The 22,136-nt window shown below is 41.4% G+C and overlaps 2 protein-coding genes across 7 annotated transcripts in view; one reads left to right on the forward strand and one right to left on the reverse strand.

Moving 5' to 3' along the window:
• The window catches only part of vps50 (VPS50 subunit of EARP/GARPII complex), a 62,633-nt gene extending 53,314 nt beyond the window's left edge, over window positions 1-9,319 (forward strand). For 4 of the 6 annotated variants that reach the window (XM_017041365.2, XM_008331314.3, XM_008331316.3 and 1 more), the window contains 5 exons: window positions 1,357-1,453; window positions 1,948-2,106; window positions 4,561-4,682; window positions 6,855-7,044; window positions 7,221-8,695. In XM_017041365.2, coding sequence (XP_016896854.1) covers window positions 1,357-1,453; window positions 1,948-2,106; window positions 4,561-4,682; window positions 6,855-7,044; window positions 7,221-7,340 — 688 coding nt within the window. In that variant the 3' untranslated portion in view covers window positions 7,341-8,695. Of the gene's footprint in view, window positions 1-1,356; window positions 1,454-1,947; window positions 2,107-4,560; window positions 4,683-6,854; window positions 7,045-7,220; window positions 8,696-8,964; window positions 9,196-9,243 lie in introns of those variants that run through there. The other 2 variants (XR_003052642.1, XM_025065101.1) reach the window with 2 other exon arrangements.
• Window positions 9,320-9,363: 44 nt separating this feature from the next.
• Window positions 9,364-22,136, reverse strand: part of calcr (calcitonin receptor) — a 36,867-nt gene continuing 24,094 nt past the window's right edge. The window contains exon 22 of the mRNA XM_008331318.3: window positions 9,364-20,495. Coding sequence (XP_008329540.1) covers window positions 20,274-20,495 — 222 coding nt within the window. The 3' untranslated portion in view covers window positions 9,364-20,273. The remainder of the gene's footprint in view (window positions 20,496-22,136) is intronic.

Raw genomic sequence — 22,136 nt, forward strand, 5'->3', positions numbered from 1 at the left:
TGTTCATTTTCGTTTCAGTCTGCGTGCCTGTTTTAGCTGTGTGTGACAATAATATAACTCTTTAATAGAACAGGGCCGTTAAACCACTTTAGATCTCACTCAGTGTCGAAGCAGACCTCCTATCTTTTCTTTAGAAATGATACATTTAATTAAGCAGTTGTAATTAACCAGCTTCACTTCTTTTCTGTCTCTTGCCGTTGGCACTTGTTTTCATTTGAACTTTGCCGCAGCGTTCTCTCTCTCCCTCTCTCCCTCTCTCCCTCTCTACAACATACGATCACCGAAGAAACTCTCGCGTTCCGAGAGGTCCGCAGTGTGAAGCAGCTTCATAATGAAAGTGTGTGAACCACTGGTCTGTGTGACGCTGCAGTAGAAACGCTGACTCGCCTTAAACTGCAGTCACTTTGTCATAACGAGAATTCAAAAAGACAAAAACATTGACTTTACTCAGGGCAGAACGACAGCAAACCTTCTGTCGACATTGTTGTAAGCGACAGCTGATCTGTGTGTGTGTTGTCAAAACCTCCAGCAGGTGCCACGTTAAACGTCATCAGCGTTAGAGCCCCGCGGCCAGAATCAACCATAAAAGCTCCGTCCACTCTCCCTCTCTCCCTGTTGTTCGCCCCTTCTAGCTGTTGTTCAGGTGGTTGTATCTCAACAAGACGTGTGTGATCAGATAAGTGTGAACTGCAGGGCGTGCTTTGTTCCTCTAAAGTGCACTATGTTGCTGAGGTAAACACGAGCTGTTCCTGCGAACCTTAATTTGATTTTCCTTGCTCCGTGAAAAAAAAACAACAACTGTGCACTGGGCTCATTCAGGGGCTCCAGGCTGGGCCGCTGCCGTGCTCCTGGAGTCTCTGGCCTTAACCTGTGTCCAACTGCCTTTCTGCCTTTCATTCCTTAATAATGTGGCTAATCAGTATTGTAGCTCTGTAGTACTACTACTCTACACATTACCCCTGTCCTCAAAACACAGCACACACTTTTCACATTAACAACACGACACTTTTGATTTTTCAACCAACAACAATAGTCATGTCATGGATCTTTGAAATGTCTTATTCCTGTGTACTTAGCTATTTTTTTTAAGTAAAGCAGGGATCTCAAAATATATTTACCATAACAATGATTAGCATTAGCATTTTAATTTATACACAGACATCTTCAACCTCAGTCATATAATACTGATAAAGGTCTAACTCATGGACAGAGAGTGTGTGTGTGTCTTTACATGGAAGATAACAGGAGTTCAGCGTAGTACTTTGTCAGGAATTTGAAGCACGGTGACTCACACTTGCTGTCTCCAAACCAAAATCCTCTCATTCTGAATTATACGTCTGCATCTCTTTTTTCCAGTGTGTTTTTGGCTGAACAGTTTGAGTCGCTTCAGTCCCATCTGGACACAATGATGCCTGCAGCCAAGAAGCCTTTCCTTCAGCAGTTTTATTCCCAGGTATAATCAGTCTAGTGCACTTTCATTTAATCTCTAAAAGTCACTCACACAACAACAACAATTCTAAATCCCCATGAAATGAATGGCTGCATTTGAAGGACGAAAAGCACTCATTTTGTTGTTTTTTTGTTTTTCAGAAATTAAAAAAAAAAAACAACAATATTTCACTTTTCCTTCTCCCCACAGTTTGATTGTCAGGCTTATAAAAAAGCATTTACCTCCAGTGTAGCATTTACTCATCATCATGCATGACAAACGAGGCCACTCGACATCTGAGATGAGTTGTACAAATCTCATCTGTTTCCCAAAGACCAAACACTAATGTCATGTGATTTGACTCTTGACTGTACAACTGCAGCCACACACCACATAATCAGTGACGGCGTGTTACCAGGACTACTTGTCCTTTTCCTGAAGAGATCTGAACTGCTGTGCTGCTTCTGTAACATCTGGAGGTCTCTACTGTACATAACTGTCTTTTTGTGATCTCGCAGACGGTTTCTACTGCCAGTGAACTGCGGAAGCCCATATACTGGATCGTGGCAGCCAAGGCCATCGACTACGAACAAATGTTGCTCATGATGGCCGGGGTTAAATGGGACATTCGAGAGATAATGTCGCAGCACAACGTTTACGTGGACGTTCTTTTAAAGGTAACGTTTCATTTGGAATTCAATTCAGATCCAGATCGAGAAACAACAATCATAAATGTAAATCAAACAAAACAGAACAGGCTGACAAAGTTTCATAAAGAAGCATTGAACAATTGACACAAAGGCTCTGACGCTGGCAGGAGCGCCATGTTCCCCACAGCGAGGCAGCCTGCCGGTCTGTTTTTGTTAGTCCTCCTGTACACGGTTGTGTGTTTTTTTTCGTTTTTTTTCTATTCAATTGTGCTCCAGCTGTATGTGTAGGACCTCGCTCTGACCTGGAATTAACATCCATCCTGAGTGAATTGGTAAGTGCAGGTCCTCCAGGTCAGAACATTTCAAATCCAGGCTGAATTTGTTCTCAGGTCCAATCACAAAAACTTTCAGAGGTGATTTGAGGACGCCGTGTTTTTGTTTTGTTTTTTCAGCAGAATTTAAAGACCACCTCCTGGCTGACCTGCTGTAGTTTCAAAGTAGTGTTAAAAAGATCCATAAATCCACTTCCATGTTAACACTGTGTAAGTGTGGCCTTGTTTGCTTAGATTTTCTCACTCAGACTGAGGAATACAAACTCACTCTTCCAAACAGTGTGATTTAAAGCAGGTTGTGTAATTAGTGTAAGGCCACAGCCAGGATGCACTGTTTACTGATTATAGCTTTTTCAAAATGTGTTTTTGTTGTATTCCATGGTGCATATATTTGCAGTACTCTCTCAATGTCAAGCCGTCTCGAGCCAATTATACAAAATATTTATTGTATATTCCAGAAGTATTCTGATCAAAGTAGAAAGTTAAAAGTGGAGTTTGAGGATCCTCGGGGCCTGGCAGTCACCTCAGGGTATTTAGTTGATGAGCTGAATTACCTGAGGTGAAATGTTTGTGTGTGTGACCTGGTTCAGATGCCGCTCCGTGTCACAGTGTTCCAGCTCTTGAGCTGATACGCTGCACATTAGAATAAGTGTGTACTTTCTCCCGTTGGGCGCCGACAGCCTCCTCTGCTAACTTGTCAGACAACCGTTGTACACACGGAATACGTTATGTGCACTGATTGAGGAGCGTGTGTAACTTTTTTTTTTTTTTTTGCTGTTCGGTACACAGGGGAATATTTTATTCATGAATTCGGGTTGATCACTGGTATCCAACAATGGCAATAATTTGCATATAAAGTGGGAGCAAATGCAGCAGCAACGAAATGACTTCATTGACAAAAAGCTCGAGCAAGAAAAACTGTGGCTGGGCTTTTGTTTTTGAATGAATTAACAATTCATTTCTGGATGCAAATTTAATGGGCTGCATGCAGTAGGCCTCAAAATCCAGGTTCACTTCCATGTACTGTGACACCAGTCATGGCAGACTTCATTTGGGCTACATCCATCACAGTAATGAGTTCAGGCCTCCGGTTCTATCATTTATAATATCACATATAAATGTATACAGTTTATATGTGACATCACATAAGAGTTGATCCATTATTAATCTTTAAGGGTAAACAGTCATATTTAGTAATATCAGCATAATAGCTTTTCCTTCAACCCATATTAATGCCATTGTCCATTAAATATGCTTATTATCAGTACTAATCCTCCTTTGAGTTGTATCGCTGCCTCCTACTGGTTCATTATTCTTGTGGTTAACATTTCTACATAGAATGTTAAATTTGTCAAAGAACAAGAGAAAACACAAGCAGGGGGCAGCAAAGCTACAGATATACACAGGCCACAGCAGTGGCCATTAAAGCTACTTTTTATAAAGGAAATACTTTAATATGAACTAGCATGTTATATAATGTAGCAGGTGGCATGCAGTCCAAAAATGTAAAGTCTAAGTCCAGTTGAAACCGCTCCAAACCACGGAGAAGCATTTAGCAGCACATGAATGATTAGTTCTAACGTCGGTTTCAGGTCTCGGCACATTCCTTCTTCCCACCTCGGTCTTTTCAGCACTCTGGGATGTTTTGTTTTCCATTTGTCCAGACCACAACTCCCCCCCCCCCAAAAAAAAAAAAATCTCGGTCCAATCCGACCCAGACTTGGTGTAGGCTGCCGCCCTGGAGGGAAAATATACCTTTCAGTGATATGATTCCCTTTGCCACCATTTAGTATTTATGAAAAGAGATTAACACAAACCAGATTGTCGTCATTTTGTACCAGACTGTAAATAACTGCGTAGTGCTTTTCACAGTGTGGGGTTATTTTATTAGCCCATGAGTTTGTGGTGTGTCTTATCCAAGAACAACACAGAGTCGCTCAGAACAAATCGGAGGAAACACACTGGTGCACAAACGTTTGTTTTACTCATGTATTCCACTTGGAAACCCGAGGGACTGATGTGTTTCCTGTTTAGACATTCAGTCGGGTAGGACTGTAGGACTCGGTGAGCCTGACCGATCTTTGTGGAGGACTCCCGTTGTGATGTGTGTGTTCTGACCCAGGTCTTTCTCCTTCGTCTTTCTCCTCAGGAGTTTGAGCAGTTTAACGAGCGGCTGAGTGATGTTTCTAGGTATGTGCGCATCCCGCTGCCCGTGTCCAACGTCCTGTGGGAGCACTGCATCCGTCTGGCCAACAGGACTCTGGTCGAGGGGTAAGGAAGTCATAAAACACCGCTCTACTTTGATGCAGAGTAATGACTAAAATCTGTTATCACTATGAAATCATGAAGTAAAATTATGATTAATTCCATCATTTGTAAAACACACACATCTGTCTGTCTTTATGTTCCAGCAATATACAGAAAACATGTTACTCATGATTATGGACTCGTGAACTGTCCAATACACTGTTGGGATTAATCACGAGTGTTGGTTTGGTTCTGACAGTACAGTCGCTGCAGTCCGTAAACTGACAGAGAGTCTGTAGTTGACTGTCACTTTCCGTTCTCTTTTTTCAAGGGCAGCACGTATGGTATAGAGCCCGTGCTGCAGTATTCTAATGCAAGGCCTTCACAGAGACAAGTAACACTGAACACTCTCTTGTTATATCTAAAAGCATGTGGCAATAATGTAGCTTGATTTTTGCGGTTGGTTAATAAAAGTTCAGAAGGTCAAAGTACTCAAAACATTCTTTTGTTTTTTGCTTTTTTTTTCTATAACCTTTGCCCACACTTCCTTTTTATTCGAGGTTTGTACCTGTTGTTGTAGCAGGTGCTACCTGTTTAGATTCATTTATTCATGGCTATATTGGCTATATATAGATTTGTTTTTAAGTCAGCACCTTACAGGAATGAACGCAATGAAACTGCATTCAAAAGTTGGCTTTTTTGTATGTGAAATATTAATGTAAAAAAGCAAAAACACAGCAGCCACTGAAAGTTGATAATGAATTAAATAACATTAAAGGAGCGTAGGAAGGGCAGTGGAATGATGTGTTTGGTACTTTTATCTGAAGCTGGGGCGGTGTCGCTTTTCATGTGTGTCAAATGGAAATAGACAAAAATAAATTTTGGAACTCCAACATAAGTGACATGTTGTCAAAACAGAAGAAGTCTAGATTACAAATGGTACATTACAGAAAACGTGAAGACTGAGTTTCCAGGTTCAGTGGGTGTCGGCCTCACACCAACACACACTTCACCACTTTCTGCCTCATAAGCAGCAAAGACTGGTGAGAAAAGACAGAACATCACAGCTCCTTTTAACCCACAGTATCTACACTACACCCCCACTGTTTACTCACTCACAATCTGTGCATGGAGGCTGTGTGAAGTATGTTGTCAGACCAGCGCCTCCGTAGTCTGACAGTCTAACAGTCAGAGTCTGGATGGATGGATGGATGGATGGATGGATGGATGGATGGATGGATGGATGGATGGATGGTGATGAGGCGAGAAACTCACACAATGAGATTTCACACATTGTGGAGTGAATAAAGAAAAAACAAACAAACTGACGTGATGCTGATGCCACAGTGATCCTGCTGCTAATTTGTAACGGTGTTAAAACATTTTTTTTTCTTTTTTTGTTCCTTTTTTAGTTACTTTCTTGAGTTTAGTGACTGCTGATTCTTTAACGTCCAGAAGTTTGAGAACATCACACTTTTGTAAGAGGAGGTGATGGAGGGAAACCATCCACTGGGGGGATATTTATTCCAGCTGGGGAACACGGGAACACCTCAAGCTCATTTTTATATTGTTAATGTTTGTCTGAAGGAAACTGTGAAGATTTTCTAAGACAGGGAATCTTGTACAGATCTGTCTCTGGTTTAAATTCTCAAAGACGACCATTACTAGTCGCTAGAAACAGTTGAACATCAGAACAATAACAATGAAAATGTGTTTCTGTTCAACAAATACAGTTAGTTTGCTTGAATTGTTCTAAAACCAACCTCTATAGAAACAGCTGCAGATTTACTTTTCAAAGATGGAAGAAAAGACCGAAATGACATCTTTTGTGCCTCGGTCTTCACACAAACCTCACTCGGTGTGATATACAATTTGTCTGTCTGTTGCTCGTCTCACCTTAAGGCACGCGAAAATGGCTCTGTGCTCGTTTTGAGGCAGAGCTCAAACACTCAGCATCAAACTGTGGCAGGTCTGCCAGACGGCAGAGAAAAAGTTGACAGAGAGAGTTGATGGGACCGTGGTCAGACCGTTGTGTTTGGCCAGTCACACACTGACCTGACATTAGTCAACAAACACACAATTTTACAGAAGAAAATAATGCAGCATGCATGAATAATGCATTCCACTCTGACGGGGAGGATCTACAGTCATCCCCTGTTCCTTCTCTGCTCCTCTCTCCTCCTCTCTCCTCTGCAGTTACGCCAACGTGAAGAAATGCAGCAACGAGGGCCGAGCACTGATGCAGCTGGATTTCCAGCAGTTCCTCATGAAGCTGGAAAAGCTGACCGACCTGCGACCCATCCCCGACAAGGAGTTTGTGGAGACTTACATCAAAGCCTACTACCTGACGGAGAATGACATGGAGCAGTTTATCAAGAACCACAGGGTGAGGAGCCGGGGTGGTCTCTGACCACTGGGAGAAAACTGTTCACTACATTCACACTGTCCCGGAGTATTTTCACCGTCCTTATGACAGCAAAGTTCTGCACAGTACTCTACTGTATATTTGATAGAGAAAATGAGGTTGATGAAATTAACCGTCACTTCACACTTTTCTTGTAGGAGTACTCCATGAAGCAGCTAGCCAACCTGGTCAACGTTTGCCTGGGATCGCATATAAACAAAAGGGCTCGGCAGAAGCTCCTTGCTGCCATCGACGACATCGACCGACCCAAGAGATAGACTGAAGCCCACAGGAGGTCCTACATGTTTCCATGGACGTGGCTCATGAGTAAAAAGTGTTTTTTTTTTTTTAAATTAAAGTGTTGAACAAGCTCTTCCCAACAGTTCACTGTTTAAATGTATGGTAGAAGCTAATTGTCCGTTCAAATAACAGTTGGTTATATCATCGTAAACGCTCGTCGGACGCACCTCAGTGGTGATGTCACCGACTTAACAAAAACCTCTGCTAACATTAACATCATTTTATTGGCCACATTAAACAGATCATTAGCTCTAATTATAACTTTGAAGCGAGGCTTTAGCCTGTTAGCATTCCAGGTTATTTTTCTTCCCACCGTGTGTTGCCACTGAGACTGAAGGAAACAACAACAGGTGAAAGTGGACACGTCTCAGTGTGTGGTGGTCAGTGTGTGTCAGTGTGAAGAGTCTGATCATTACAGCCTGCCGCTGCTGTCGACTGGAGCTGTCGTTTATTTTAAATGGATCCAGTCTGTGTGTGTGTGTGTATGTGTGTGTGTGTCGAGTATAATTCGGGGGGATTTACTGGATAATCTGAATATTTGTCTTAATTTAATCTTTGAACGGCGTTAATTCCAATCTCGTAAATTCTACACAACGCTGACATTATCCAGTTAATGTGCACGGTTGTTTATTTTGACCAAGCTGTGTGTGTGTGTGTGTGTGTGTGTGTGTGTGTGTATGTGTATATGTGTTTGTTGTTTGATTTTGACTCAAACCAAGGTCTAACGTCTTCGTCTCTTCTCACTCTCATTTCCCAAGCCTACATTTTGAAGATTAGAAAGCTGCTTTGTAGGTTTTGGAGCCAGCAGGGGGCTCCACTCTCTATTTTTAAAGAATTGCATGTTCTCTACAGAATGGGTGACAGATGTTCAGGTGTGACATCCAGATTTATACTCAGTCTGTGTGTACAGTACTGTTAGGAACAAGTGCATTTCATACTTACTTAACCCTTCAACTCCCGAGGCACTGATAATGAGTTAATGGATGAACTTTGTTGCCGGGCAGATCTTCCACTCCTGTCGTCTCCATCACTCTGTCCAAAAGAAAAGAAATATAGAAATACTGCTTCACTGACTGTATATTACGTGTGCAACTATTCCATGACAAATACTGTAAATGTGAATGTATTTGAATGACGTCTGTATTTATTTCTTCTTTTTGATTTTCTGTTAATTATGATCATTTGTCACTTTCTATCGTATCTGTAAATTATCATTTAAAAAAAATTACACAAATATTTAAAGGCTGTCGAAATCAAATGCACTATAGTGGAAGTCGGTTTAGAGAATTAAAGTAGGATGATTGGAAGAATAAACCTGTGGTCTGTGAACACTGACACTGGGAGAGAGAGAGTGTGTGTGTGTGTGTGTGTGTGTGTGTGTGTAGTGGGCTGTGTGTCAACACTGGCATTATGCTTCTAGAACACATGGAATATTTGCTGAGCAATTTTACTGATTGTTGTTGACATGTTTTTGGTAACATTTGGCATTTTCCAGGCTAACTTATAGCAAAAAAGAATTAAGTCATTCTTTTATGCAAATTTTTCCTATTGATGATATTCTAATATTTCCAGTGATCTTATTGGCTGATTCATTTGTGTAAGAGCACATTCAGGCTGGATGGTACTTCCTGGTGTCATGTGATGTCACATCTTCTTCCTGGAGACTGGAGCTGAGTGTGTGTGGATGATGTTGGAGAACCAGAGTATTGACTACACAGCAGAGTACATGTGCTGTATGCTTTATGTAGGTGAGTGACACAAGGGTGAAGTACTCACAAGTTTTATAAGAAGTCTGGAGCTTTTATTACTACATCGAAGTAGAACCCTTACTACAGTTATTTTCAATACTGATGAGATTTTTTTTTGTATTATAATTTGCAGGAATTGAATCATTTTCTCTGGATCTGATGAAGGCATTTAATCAGATCAAAAAAAGGAGGTAAGATGAACATTTTCAACCCTTACTACAGTTATTTTCAATACTGATGAGATTTTTTTTTGTATTATAATTTGCAGGAATTGAATCATTTTCTCTGGATCTGATGAAGGCATTTAATCAGATCAAAAAAAGGAGGTAAGATGAACATTTTCAGGATATATTTAAGTGACTAAATCATCTGAATCTTGATGTTGATCTAAATCATCAACTGTCTTCATAAATATACATATGTATTCAGACATCTTTATTATCATTATTTTTCTCATGCACATGATGATGATGATCATGATGATGGTGGTTGTCCTCAAAGACACTGTCTTTCAACATGGCATCGTCTTTCACAGTGTGTCCACAGAGTGTGTCCACAGTGTGTCCACGGAGCTTTGAACAAAGATGTCCATCGATTCAGAACAGGAAACAAACCTATAAATTGGAACTAGTGTTTCCTTAATGAGGCTCGGACTCTGTTTCTGGTGTTGACCGGTGTTGACCAGTGGTGGTCAGTAACACAAAGTCAATTAAAACCACAGTCAGAGAAATCATCAGATGATTAATGACTTATCCAATCATATATAGAGCAGCGTTTAAAGAACATAATCACCGCAGTCTTATCGTTGACTGACTGACATCACACACTGCAGCTGCTAATTGGATGTCAGCCTCCGTCGGGTGAACTCCCACCGCCGTTCGCTGAGATTGTGGTTGCGGCAGCCGCTGCTAATTTCTTGCCTGAGTAGCTCTGTGTGTGTGTGTGTGTGTGTGTGGCTGTAATCACCAGCAGAGAGACAGAGGAAAAACCTCAACAAACACTGGGTCTCCATCAATGTTGAAATGGAAGTGAAATTGGTTTCAATTAAAGCCTTGGTTCATGGAGGAGTTTAATATAACGGCCTGTTATTAATAGAGCTGTGGTTTGATGGGAAAAGGAGGAAAACTCCTTCCAATGAAAGCCCGGGAATTATTGTTATTTAGAGAATATGAATTGTTCGTCTGCCACACAGGAAATGAACGTTCCTGCAGCAGAGACTGGGACTGAGAAGTGAGAAGTGCAGTGAGATTATCAGAGGGTGCACAGGCGTTGGATCAGGAACTGAGTTTGATGTGTACATGCAAATAAGGAGCTGTTGCCTGCTCCTCATTCATGTACTTTTGTGTATTTATATACATAGAAATATTCATCAAAATACAACTTTTTTTCATGGAGGCAAACTTACTGTAGGGGGAGCTCATTTCTCTGTCATTTGACTGGCCTCATGAAGATTTTCAGCATTATTTTTTATTCTAATTAAACTTTTACCTACCATCAGCTCTTCGACCTCGGTTCAACCCCATATTTTGAAATCTTTTATTTTATTATTATTTTTAAAGGAATTGTTTTCCTGAATTTGCAAGTCATGCATTTAGGGATCTTGTCACTGCGCTATGGCTGAGATACCATTTGACAAATGTGTTCCAGATAACCCTCCACCCTGAATTGCCAACAGCTTATAAATAAACCAGTTCTTTCCAGTACCCATCTAAAAATAATAACCATATGCTTTATGCTCCTGAGCCGAGGGGAAGCTGGAGCCGGTCCCATCCGACACTGGCTGAGTCAGGGTGGAACTATGGCAGGTCATCGCAGGGCCAGCGTCAGCAGGGTCACGTCAATGTCACAGCGGGGCAAGAGGAAAAAAAATCACCAAATTCCTTCGACCTATAAAAGTCACCAGGGAAAGTGAATATAAAAAAAAAACAGACGGACAGATGAGTGGGGGTCAGTTAAGGTCATTCGTTCACAGCTGTAATTCTGACTGTAGACTGTAGGTGTTGTAACGCACCTGCAGCACCAACTGTACGAGGGGACGTCTTAAGAAGAAATCGTAAAATATTAGTGAAAAAAACAGAGAGGCAGAACATATCTCGACTTAAACTTTTTGTATTTGCAAACGATACCACATAAAATAAAGGTTAAGTAAAAAATAAAACTAAAACCTGCAGCACTCAGTGTATGAGTAACAGCTGCTCTTCATCAGTCAGTTCTGCTTTTTCTTCTTTTTCTTCTATTGATTTGTTCAAGTGTCTTCAGCCGCCTGGGGCCACGAGACCAAGTGAGGAATATTCACTGGTGGTCTTCTAATGGTTTTGTACATTAGGCATCATTTCACATCAGCGATAACGAACGACAGCCACTAGGCCTAATAACTGAGGCATGAATCAGGAGCGCAGACGTACAGATAGCGGAGTATGAAATGAACTTGATGATATATTTATTTCCCTAAACAAACAACATGATCGCTGACGATTATTCCATGTAATTTCACGGCTCTCCACCTCGCCGGTGTCCCGGCGACGAGGCAGAGAAGAACGGAGGGTCTGAGAGCGTCATCATCCACAGTATCTCTATACGTACAGTTGTCTTTACAGCATATTCATGGCTTCATTACAGGCAGACGCTGTGTGTTTGTTTATATTAACTCTGAACTGTTCTGTATTATTTATCCACTTCCTCTTTAATGAACTATTAACCAGGTTCCTCACATTTCTCCACTTGGTCACATTGTCAATATTTACAGTATTATCATCCTGCCGGCCGGACACTCGTTCATCACGGTGGAGACACTGTGCTGTGTGTGATTTAATACGTCTGACCCTGAAGCTCTAGTATGTATGACAGCCTTTGTTAAAAAAAAACATATAGGTGTTAGCTAGTTAAGGTGTAGTTCACTGCCATGAATACGATTTACATGCTACTAACATTGCTAGCATTAACTAAAGACCAATTAAGTGAAATTTGCTTATTCTTACCACCACCCAATGACCTCTCACGGCTCAGCTCAACCACCTTTATTACTTTTTATAAATAGTTCTCTCTTTTTTTTCCTTTTTTTTTGCAGAAATTAAACACATTTTTTACAGAGTGCTAAGAGAAAGTAGCTCTGACTTAAGAAGGCGATGTCTTCTGACCACCGCTGCCGTACACCTGTCACGGTCTCCTTCACTTTCCTTCAGTGACATAATGTGTACTCCATAATGTACCTTTTCATTTCAGTCCAACAGAGCTCAGCGTGTTCCTTCTGGTTTCCCCGTTCCTGGTCTGCATACTTGATGAGGGAGACTGAAGTCTGAGGCAGTCAGCGCTAGGCCGAGGCAACTTTCAACTTTCAGCCATGACAGCGCGTTTTCATTGGCAATTACAGCTCACCTCTGCCTGACTCGCACTCGGGCTGCGTGTAAACGTGTGCGTTAAATAGATTTAGAAAAGGCTGCAGTGTGTTATTTTACAGGCCGCGAGTTCTATAGTGTGGTATATAAACCATCAAATATGCTGTGTGGTCCACACGCCGCAGGAATACTGATGTATCGTACAGTACCTTTCCGACTCTTCCCTGCAGATCTGTGAAGGATTTCAAGCTGGTTCTCATTTCAGACTTTGAACCTGATGTTGTTATGTTTGAACATATGGACAATAGTATTCATTCTTTTTTGAATGTATTATAAACATGCCCTATTTTTTAAATGTATTTTTTAGATTTTTTCTAATATTTTTTCCTATCATCTCTACCCGTGCTTTTCATCACCTTTTAGAAACAATAGCCAGGGAGAAGCAATCATTTACTTTCAGCTGGGAAAAAAAAGAAGAAAACTCATTTGGTCTTGCTCCTAGCATCTCTCCCCTATATCTCCCTGGTTCTCCCCCCTCTGCCTCCTCCCATCATCCATCATCTGGCTCTCTGTGAGCAAGTTCCTTGCGCGCACATGACTAACGACGCTATTTAGGCAAAACATGAGAGAGAGACTTTCTAATCTGATCCTGTTTCACTCCGTCTCTGCCACTGTTAGCTTCAGCTCTGCAGACTCCTGTCTCCAGTGTCCAGACGTGTCCTCCAGGACACATGTCATGTCTCCCTCTGGTTTCTCAGGCTCACGTTCACGCAGCACTCACTGATAATCTTCCATTTCACTGCACACTTCCACACTTAGCCAACGCCGCAGATTGAAATGAACTGCGGTGAGATGTAGGCAGGCTAGGTGGTGTGAGGAGTGAAAACACACAGGCTATAGGAGTACTACCCACAGAGGCAAATACACTTCTATAAGTACTACATGAGGCACAGGCAGGGGACGTGGAGTGTCTTCAAGTGTGTGGGCCGCTGACGTAAAGCAATTAGTTTTTCTTTGTACGCCCAGTGTGTAATGGTTTTGAAGATTTAATGACACATAGTACTCTGACGTTGGTATATAGAGTATCTTGTATTGCATATTTAATACTTTCTTATAGATTTAACATAAAACAAAAATCGAACTGAACTGCCCGCCTTTTGTAGATATTTTTAACACTCTAATCCTTCTTCCTGTTGCATTATTGAAATACAGTAACAAATTGTAAAAAATTGTAACAAATTGTAACAGTGCAATTTCTCTGCTGTGGTACAATTAACGCTCTACCAGAGTTTGCGAACCACAGAGATAAAACATATTACGTATTTCAAAGCACAACCTTAGAAACCAGAATTAGAACTAATGAAATGTTTTTATTAGTAATATATATATATATATTATCATTATTTATTTTAACACCAAGATGGAACATACTCCTGGTTTATTTGTGGGACCAAAATAATAATATTTAAATACTAAAATAGCACATTACTGTAACCTACAGAGTACTGGGGGTGGGGGGGGGGCTGTGATGGACGAACAAATACAGGTTCTTGTCCTGATAGAACTGACCATTAAACCCTATTGTTTGAATGAGTGACAAATATACAGATGCTGTTGTTCAGATCCAAATTTCTCACCCAGTTGGACGTTACGGTGAAAATGTACTTACAAGAAAATTCTAATCTGTTTAAACTAACCAACCATTTGCACAGATCATAAAACCAGTTCGATGTTCAATTTTATTTACGATCAGATTCTCAACAAAGATTTATATGTGTGCTGACAGAAAAGTGTTGAACTAAAAATTGTGGTTGCTGAGCCTTTAACTGTTGGCCCCGGTACAGTATTTGCTTTCAAGGCAACTTCTGCTTCCCCGTGTTTTCATACTGCCCTGCCAGAGATGATCAGATTCATCCATTTTACCCGGACGCCTCTAAAAGCTGTATTTCTTCTAACCCTGAACCTGAAATTTACACTGCAGGGATAGTAAAACAGAAATAAATTAGTGCCTTGCCTGCTGTGCCGGGACCGCACATTAAATGTCTCGAACAGTGTGGAAAATGTGAGTCTACAGTCATTGGATAAAAGGGAAACATTGGCTGTTAACCTGGTGTTTAACAAGGCTCTGAGGGCCCTTAGCTTTAAGCACTGTGGGTTTTCTTTGGCCCTCTGACTGTCGGCTCCGTACGACAACACTCCAGTCCGTGCATGAATTTAACGAGGGCATGTTGAAGTTTGTGGCTCGGAGGGTTTCAGATGCTGGTTTTCAGCTGAGTAGTATCTACAGTTACAGTCCAGCTCCTCGCTGCACATAATCAAACGTCGGCCGTTTAAAAGTCTCGTAATGTTCACCGAGGATCATGGATCCCTGATCACAGAGATCTGGTCATCGTGAAATGCATCGTTGTAGTTTATGGTTCGCATGTTAGTTAGCTGTCTCTCTCTGTGTCCTCTCCTCTCCTGTCTGTTTGTCTCAGCCAATCAGTGTCATCACAGTGACCTGTGTCTCAGTCATCAGTCTTACTTCTGCTAACCAAAAATGATTTGGTGGGCAGCCTTTGGCCCACGGGCCTTGGGTTCGACACATGCGATAAGGAGGAACTATAGCTTCGAAGAGTTGGTCCCCGTGTGGTCCCTTTTCTCATTACGGTTTAGTTTTGCATCACAGTCCATGCACCATGAAACCTTCTTGTCATGCACGCCTGTTTTGTTTTTTTTTAACATCATTAAAAGCAGTGAACCAGGTTTGTTTTCCAAACACCGTTTCCTTTCCGCCGACTTTCTTTTTTCTCCAGCTTTTTAAAACAGTTTGAAGACGGGCAACATACTAAGTCATTTGTTCAACACTGCCAAGGTGCAATCACGGAGGAGAGCTGAAATGTTCAGCCTCCGTGGGCTCCAGTGTTGTTTGTATCTGTGTAATTGTGACTGATTGCTTCTTTTCCTGTTGTCACAAGTGCTAAAATATTTGGCAGAAATAAACTCAGATGCAAACAAGGAACAAAGCCAGGCGTTGACTCAGGCTCAGAGTCCAAACTCCACGTGGAAGAAGGGAGGACGTATATTTATTTCTTCCCACTGCAGCAGCCTGTCTATCAAGTTCCCTGGTAATTAATTTTTGTCTCACAAATCTCATTAGTGAATAATGAGGGAACAAGACCTATTAAGAAGACAAGACGGGGACACTTATCTTCTAAGACATGTCATAGCAGCTTTAAACAGACTGACAGGTTCACCCTGATGTGAAGGAGTCTTCCTGCTGCGTACCTCGGTCTTCAACGTTCTCAGATTCCTAAGATTCTCCGAGACATTTCTGATCATTTACCATCTGTGATTTTGTCACAGTTCATCAGTTCCTACTTCTTTCTTTCCTTCCTTCTTTTCCTTTGTTCTTTCTTTTCATTCCTTCTATGCCTCCGACCCCCACAGGACCCCCACTCTCTCCCCACAACCCCTCGATATACGATACTACATACGATGAATGTGGCAAATAAATATTGTCGCGGGCGTGGCTCAGCGCTGGGCCCCGGGGCATAGTTTCATCACTGATAATCTCAACATCAAAGCGTTTAAAACAGGGAGATAATGAATAATTAGCATGTAGCGGGCAGCGTTTTCTAATAATACTTCAAAGGCTCTGGAAAGCTAAGGTTCCACGGAGATCGTACTGTAGCAGTTGAGCAGCACATTAGTTAAGGAGGAGGTGATTCATTGGATCATTCTCAGTCTCTGTTCAGATTTCTCTGGAGGGCGCTGATGTTCCTGTGGAGTCAGACGCAGCATCAACAACAATTCAGGAATTCCACAAAAATGTTTTTTTTTTCATCGGCATAAATTGACTAGAGGCGAAACGTGATGTTGGCCGAAAAAAAAAAAACTACGTCTAAGTCTTCAAACAAAACTGGAAGTTTTTATTGTTGATTAATGAGGCCTTTTGTCTCATTCAGTACAGAATCCAGAGTAGTGTGTGAAGTTAAAGTGGGAATCTCAGTGGATGTTGGTCCAATCAGCAGTCAATGAGCCCAGAACTGTTTGTCTTTTCACTAACGGAATTATCATAATTTCTCCTTTTGTCCATTGTTCTGGCTTTTAATTCGACTCCCTGCTCTGCAGCAACGGTTTAACGCCTGCTTCTGAATCCCACGGTGACTCCGAGTCCTATCTCTCCTGAGCAGAGAGAAGCGATGGATTTTAGTCCCGCAGTGAGAGAAGATTTCCACGGTTTGATTTATTGTCTTTGTGGCCGTGGCGCTGAGCGCAGCAGGGGTTCCCTGTTCTCCCATGATGCTCCTAATACTGCGACTGGCTCGGAGAGAACAGACATGTGCATCAGTGGTTTTACACACACAGTCTCTTTATGAACCTTACTACTGACTTATTAAGCTGTGACAGTATGACTGCTGGTTCTCTGTATGGGTTCTCATACAGCAGGGCTATCAAACTCCAAGTGACCAGTACATATAACATAATGACCTGCGGGCCTTAGGTTTGACATCCATGTCATAGAGTTACTAATAAAGCCTTTTAGTCTAATATTTACTTGTCTAAAATATGAATGTATTCATCCTCCTGTCTGTCTGTCTGTCTGTCTGTCTGTCTGTCTATATATAGATATAGATATGGTATATTTTCCTGCATGTATTCATTTGTTGATAATTGAGTTGTGGCACAGAGTGACGTGGAGCTTCAAACTTTGACTTTGTCATATTATTAACATTAAACAGACTTTGAATGACTGCGAAAACTCCATCAGATTTTCTGCTCAGCTTTACCATTAGGAGGCAGCAGAGCCTGAAATTACATTCTATACAGTATCTGACTATAAGAAGGCTGAATATATATATATATATGTCTACGTACAAAATTCATTTTTAAATGAGAACCACTCGGCCTCGTTAGTGTGATAACAACATTATAGAGTCGAGGGACGCAGACCGGCGTCCATCCTTAAAGCTACAGCGTCACTTAGTTCCTGTCAAGTTGCCCAGATGACAGGCTGCTAATGTGAGTCAAGCTAAACCTCACGGCGATGCCCAACTGGAGGCACGTGTTTGTTTGCCTGCTCACTCATTATATAAAACCTCTCAACCCTGAAATATGGACGAGGGCTGAGTAGCCAAGAGAAATACTGCTGAGTCAGCACAGAATTCAGGAAATCCACCGAATGAAAATCAATGTTTAGTTTTTTCTTACAGAAATATTACTTTATGAGGTAAATAAAATAGAATCAAACACAAACACAGTAGTTTGGTTTTTACAAAATACATTTTGTTTTTAATAATAGCCTTTAAAATGAGACTGGTCTGAGATGAGACGGAGCGAAGAAGAAAAGACCAACACAAGCCCAGAATAATGACAGAAAAGTAAAAAATATATATATAATAGCGGTCAGCTGTAGTTCACAGTGCAAAAGAAATGATTTACTGTATTTATACACACATACGGAATTCTCCTGTCTTATATTTACACAGACATACAAAATATACAGGCTCTGTCCGACTGAATGCCAAAGAAAGGTCGTGTGTCTCACACTGTGCATAACAAAGAAGGCAGCGTCCACTGACCACTGGGCTGAGGATGAGTTCCATAGTAAAAAATAAATAATACACTTTAATATTTCACTTCAAGGATTGGTGTAAAGCACTAAAACCCACTTTGCCCTGCTGCGACAAAGTCGTTCGCTCCATTTGATTGTCACTCTTCAACTGTCACTGAAAGTCACCGAAACGTAACGTTGTAATAGGTTCAGGTGTTGATCATCAGGAGTCCAAACAACAGAAAAACTTCCGAGCCCTGTCATAAAAACTACAAACCACCGTAGGTTCACAGTAGTTCTTATACGTAGAAGTATTTCATTCGTTTTTTATCATTTCTCACATTTCCTCCTGATTCATGTCAGTCATTAGGAGACAGTTAGCTGTCTCCTAATGACTGACTGTGGTTGCTAAGGGAAACCTGGGGATATGGCGGTAGAGTACTGTATGTGTTTTGCTGGTTTTGAAAAGGTCGATTGAAGCCCAAAGAAACAGAAGGCTGCTTTTCACCTTATTTAAAATGTCAGTAAACACACGCGAGCACGTGTTCTCAGTCCTTAGTTCTAGGGTCTTGGGTTTTCTCCCGACGGAATCTGACGTCGGGTTTCTCAACAAGCAGATAAACCAAAGCTAATACTATATGGTACACAATGTTCTCTGCTATATCTCCAGTAATACTACAAACCCATGAAGTCCTTCGTTACATTTAATTGCCGCAAACCTCACCAGATTAGCTTGCGTCGCTGTTGTTTAAAAAGCTTAAAACCTTAAAAAAGAAAGTCTTAAAAAATGATACTTTTATGGTTAGAAACTTAGACCTTGACTGTATGCCAAAATAGAATATAATATTTCAACTTTATTTCCATTGCACGTCATACTAAATGCAGATCACATCTAACCAAAAGCAGCGCAAAAGCAGCAAAATACATTTGAGTTAAGACGAAACCGTTATCAAAATGTTATATACTGCTTAATAATCCTGTGAATACTGCAGTATTAATAAGTAGTTAATACCGCTGGTTAACATCTACTGTATGGAGTAAAACATATGTAGGAAAGTTTAGATTTCCTTGAGTTTTGGCCTACTTTAGAACACTACTGTGTCTCCCTTCACCTTCTCTCTTCGCCCTGACACTGAAACCACACAGACGACGACGTGAAAGAAAAAGGACATCAATCCTGCACACACTCTCCAGCCAAGTACACAGACAATGATATTTCTTTTCTCTGAGCCTTTTCCACATTCTGTGACTCTGGTTTGAGCTTCAAGTCAGAAAAAAAGGACTGATGTTTTCTCTGGAGACATTTTTTAAACCTATTTTATATCGCTCTACTTGTCTCTATTGAAGTGTTTTGTTTTAAAGATAGCATTCTATCTTTAGTTTTTTATATATATATAAATAGGCTACAAATCATTTAATTAATCTTCATGGAAATGACGTTCTAAACAACACAGAACAGTGAAGGCATCACCATCGTGAGAAAGCATGACTGGGAGGAAAATCAAAAGTGTTTCTTTGTAGTCTCACTGGCAACGAGTGATACTACTGCTGTACTCTGTGTGTGTGTGTGTGTGTGTATTTAACTGCCTTCTGATTGGCCGCTCCTTCTGAAGTCTGGCATTGGCACAAATACAGCAAACGGCAAAACAACAAAGTAGTCAGCGGTCACAGAACAAACACTTAGCAGGTAAGAACTGGAACTGGCAGGAATCAAATATTCAGCGTCAAACAAACACAAAAGATAAAGTTTTCTCTGAAGACATTTGAACACGTTTTCCAAATAAACATCATGAACAGACTTTATTTACACAACTCCATTGCACAGCAGCTTCTTCTGACCGCCGTCGTTAGCACACTACCATAAAGATGTGTCCCACGTACAGTAATCTTAATCAAAGGTGAAGTTTGTAAGGATTCCGCTTCACTCTCGTGACCATCAGTCAGTCAGCGTCACATTCAGGACCATCGCTCACTCTGAGCATGCTCACGCCTTTTAGCAGCTTTGTGAGGTGACGCTAATCAAAAGCAGCTTCTGTCTCAAAAAGTTCCCGACATCATAAGGTTTAAAAAGAAGCAGCCGCGGCGCCGATGTACAGTGATTCATCTCAGTTCCTCCTCGCTCCACCGCCTCCTCATTTCCACACCTGTGTGATCACGTATCGCTTCAACAGAGCAGCGTCGGCCTTGAGATGTGGCCCTAAAACTGGATTCATCTTCCATCTTTGTTGTACATCTCTGCCGCCCGCGCGTGGCTAATCTCCCTGCTACATTCTTTGGCCTCCGGACGGCGGCTCATGCGTACGTCTCTCCCGATTTCAGCGCCACCAGTTCAGAGTCCTCCGTGTGGCGCCCGTTCAACTGTTCGCTGGTGCAGTCGTGGTGGTACATGAAGGCCGGCACCTCGGTGATGGAGGTGGCCGTGTAGGACGTGGAGCGCATCGAACAGTGGTCCTTCCTTCTCTGACCCCACTGCATCTTATACTGCATCCACTGCCTCTTCAACGCTGCCTGCACCTGAAAGGGAGAAGATAGAAGTCAGAATCATGAAAAAGCCAAACAGAATAATGTGTGATTTCAAAAGTCATTTTATTGAGGCTGCCTGCAGGACGGGGCTTTGACAGTTTCACAGAACGCTGTGATTGTTTGCCTCTTTTCTTTGTACATAATACTCAATGCTAATGGAGGCACTTTGTGTGTGTAGCTGTCAGACCTGCACAAACAGTTTGTGTGAACTTTTCAGACCCACCGTTCAACACAAAAGTAACTTTTCCACATATATTCCATAGAATATAATATATATGTTGTTTTCCAGATACAGCTATTGGACGAAGGAAGAGAAAAATTACCACATGAGAAGAAAACCAATCACGCTTTAATGTCATGAACACCTACTGCATGGACCAATCATCATCTAACTCCCAGACGCAAAATCAATGCTAAATGCTAAATACCAAGGCTGTGGGTCATTTGACGTTCTTCTCCGGGTTCTTTGTGTAATTCTCACATTTCAAGACTGAGTTAATTGTTCACATTAATTCACGTTACAATATAGGTGTGAATGTGAGTGTGAGTGTGAATGTCCCCTCCGTGAGTGACAGCAGTGGTCCAGAATGTCAAAAATACCTCTTTCAAAGTATTTGTACTGCAGTGTAGTGTCTGTAGCGCGTGATGTTGCTGGTTTCTATCCTGCAGTTTGGCCTTTATAAAGGTCAACTCATGCGTGACATTAGAAAATGTTTAGTCACAGAGGGGATAAAGGTTCTTCTGAAAATAACTTGTGACAAAAGGCTGTAGCAGGAAAAAAAAACATTCTGATTTTCTCCACATAAACGTTGGTGTCTTGTCTATGAGCACAAATGAAAAAACCCAATGAGCACGTCGCTAAGTAGCCAAATGGCAAATAAACATTTTGTTTTGGAAGGGGGCGGGACAAGTGTCCATATTGATTGGATAGACATTAAAGCAGAATTTCTGAGCGACCAATGACGTTTATAAATGTTTGTTAGATTCATTAGCTTTTAGCGAGCTACTTGGAAAAGGGCATCAAGCTACTGGTAGCTGGTAAGTGATGCATTCGAGACCCCTGCTAGAGGGTGTGGGTCTCATTTGTCCAAGTCTGTAGCAGTAAAGGAGTGAGGGTCAGCTCAGGTAAAGGGTAAGACCGTTTATAAAAGATTGTTTCCTGAGAACAGATGGAAATCGACTTTCCTGTCGAGTGGTCCATCAGTCTTTGTTCAAAGATGTCTTCTAGTTTTTTCATTACCGTCCTTGTCTCGGGTTGATGCTGCTGTGAAGACCCATCCACTTTAATGGATTCAGTGGGTGACACATTTGTTTTCTCCACTAAGTATTTAATGTTATGAGGTTAGGACTCAGCATGTGGCCACCGCTCCACACTGTGTTTAGACTAATACGCTGCTATAAATTTACTCAAATAAAAAGTCAAAATGAAGCCACAAAATAATCCGCAGAGACACTTGTGCAGTTGTGTGTTGGGCGGGGGGTTTTATGACATGAGGAGAAATTAGGGCAATGGAGCATAAATAGAGAAGATTTAAATACTCAGCATGAGGTATCTGGCACCAACAACTACAGCCTACTGTGGGGATGTTCTGTATTTGTTCTGTTCCGCCTGGAAAATGGGTCAGACATTAG

The sequence above is a fragment of the Cynoglossus semilaevis genome, chromosome 18 (assembly GCF_000523025.1).
Source record: "Cynoglossus semilaevis isolate Cse_v1.0 chromosome 18, Cse_v1.0, whole genome shotgun sequence".
NCBI lineage: Eukaryota > Metazoa > Chordata > Actinopteri > Pleuronectiformes > Cynoglossidae > Cynoglossus > Cynoglossus semilaevis.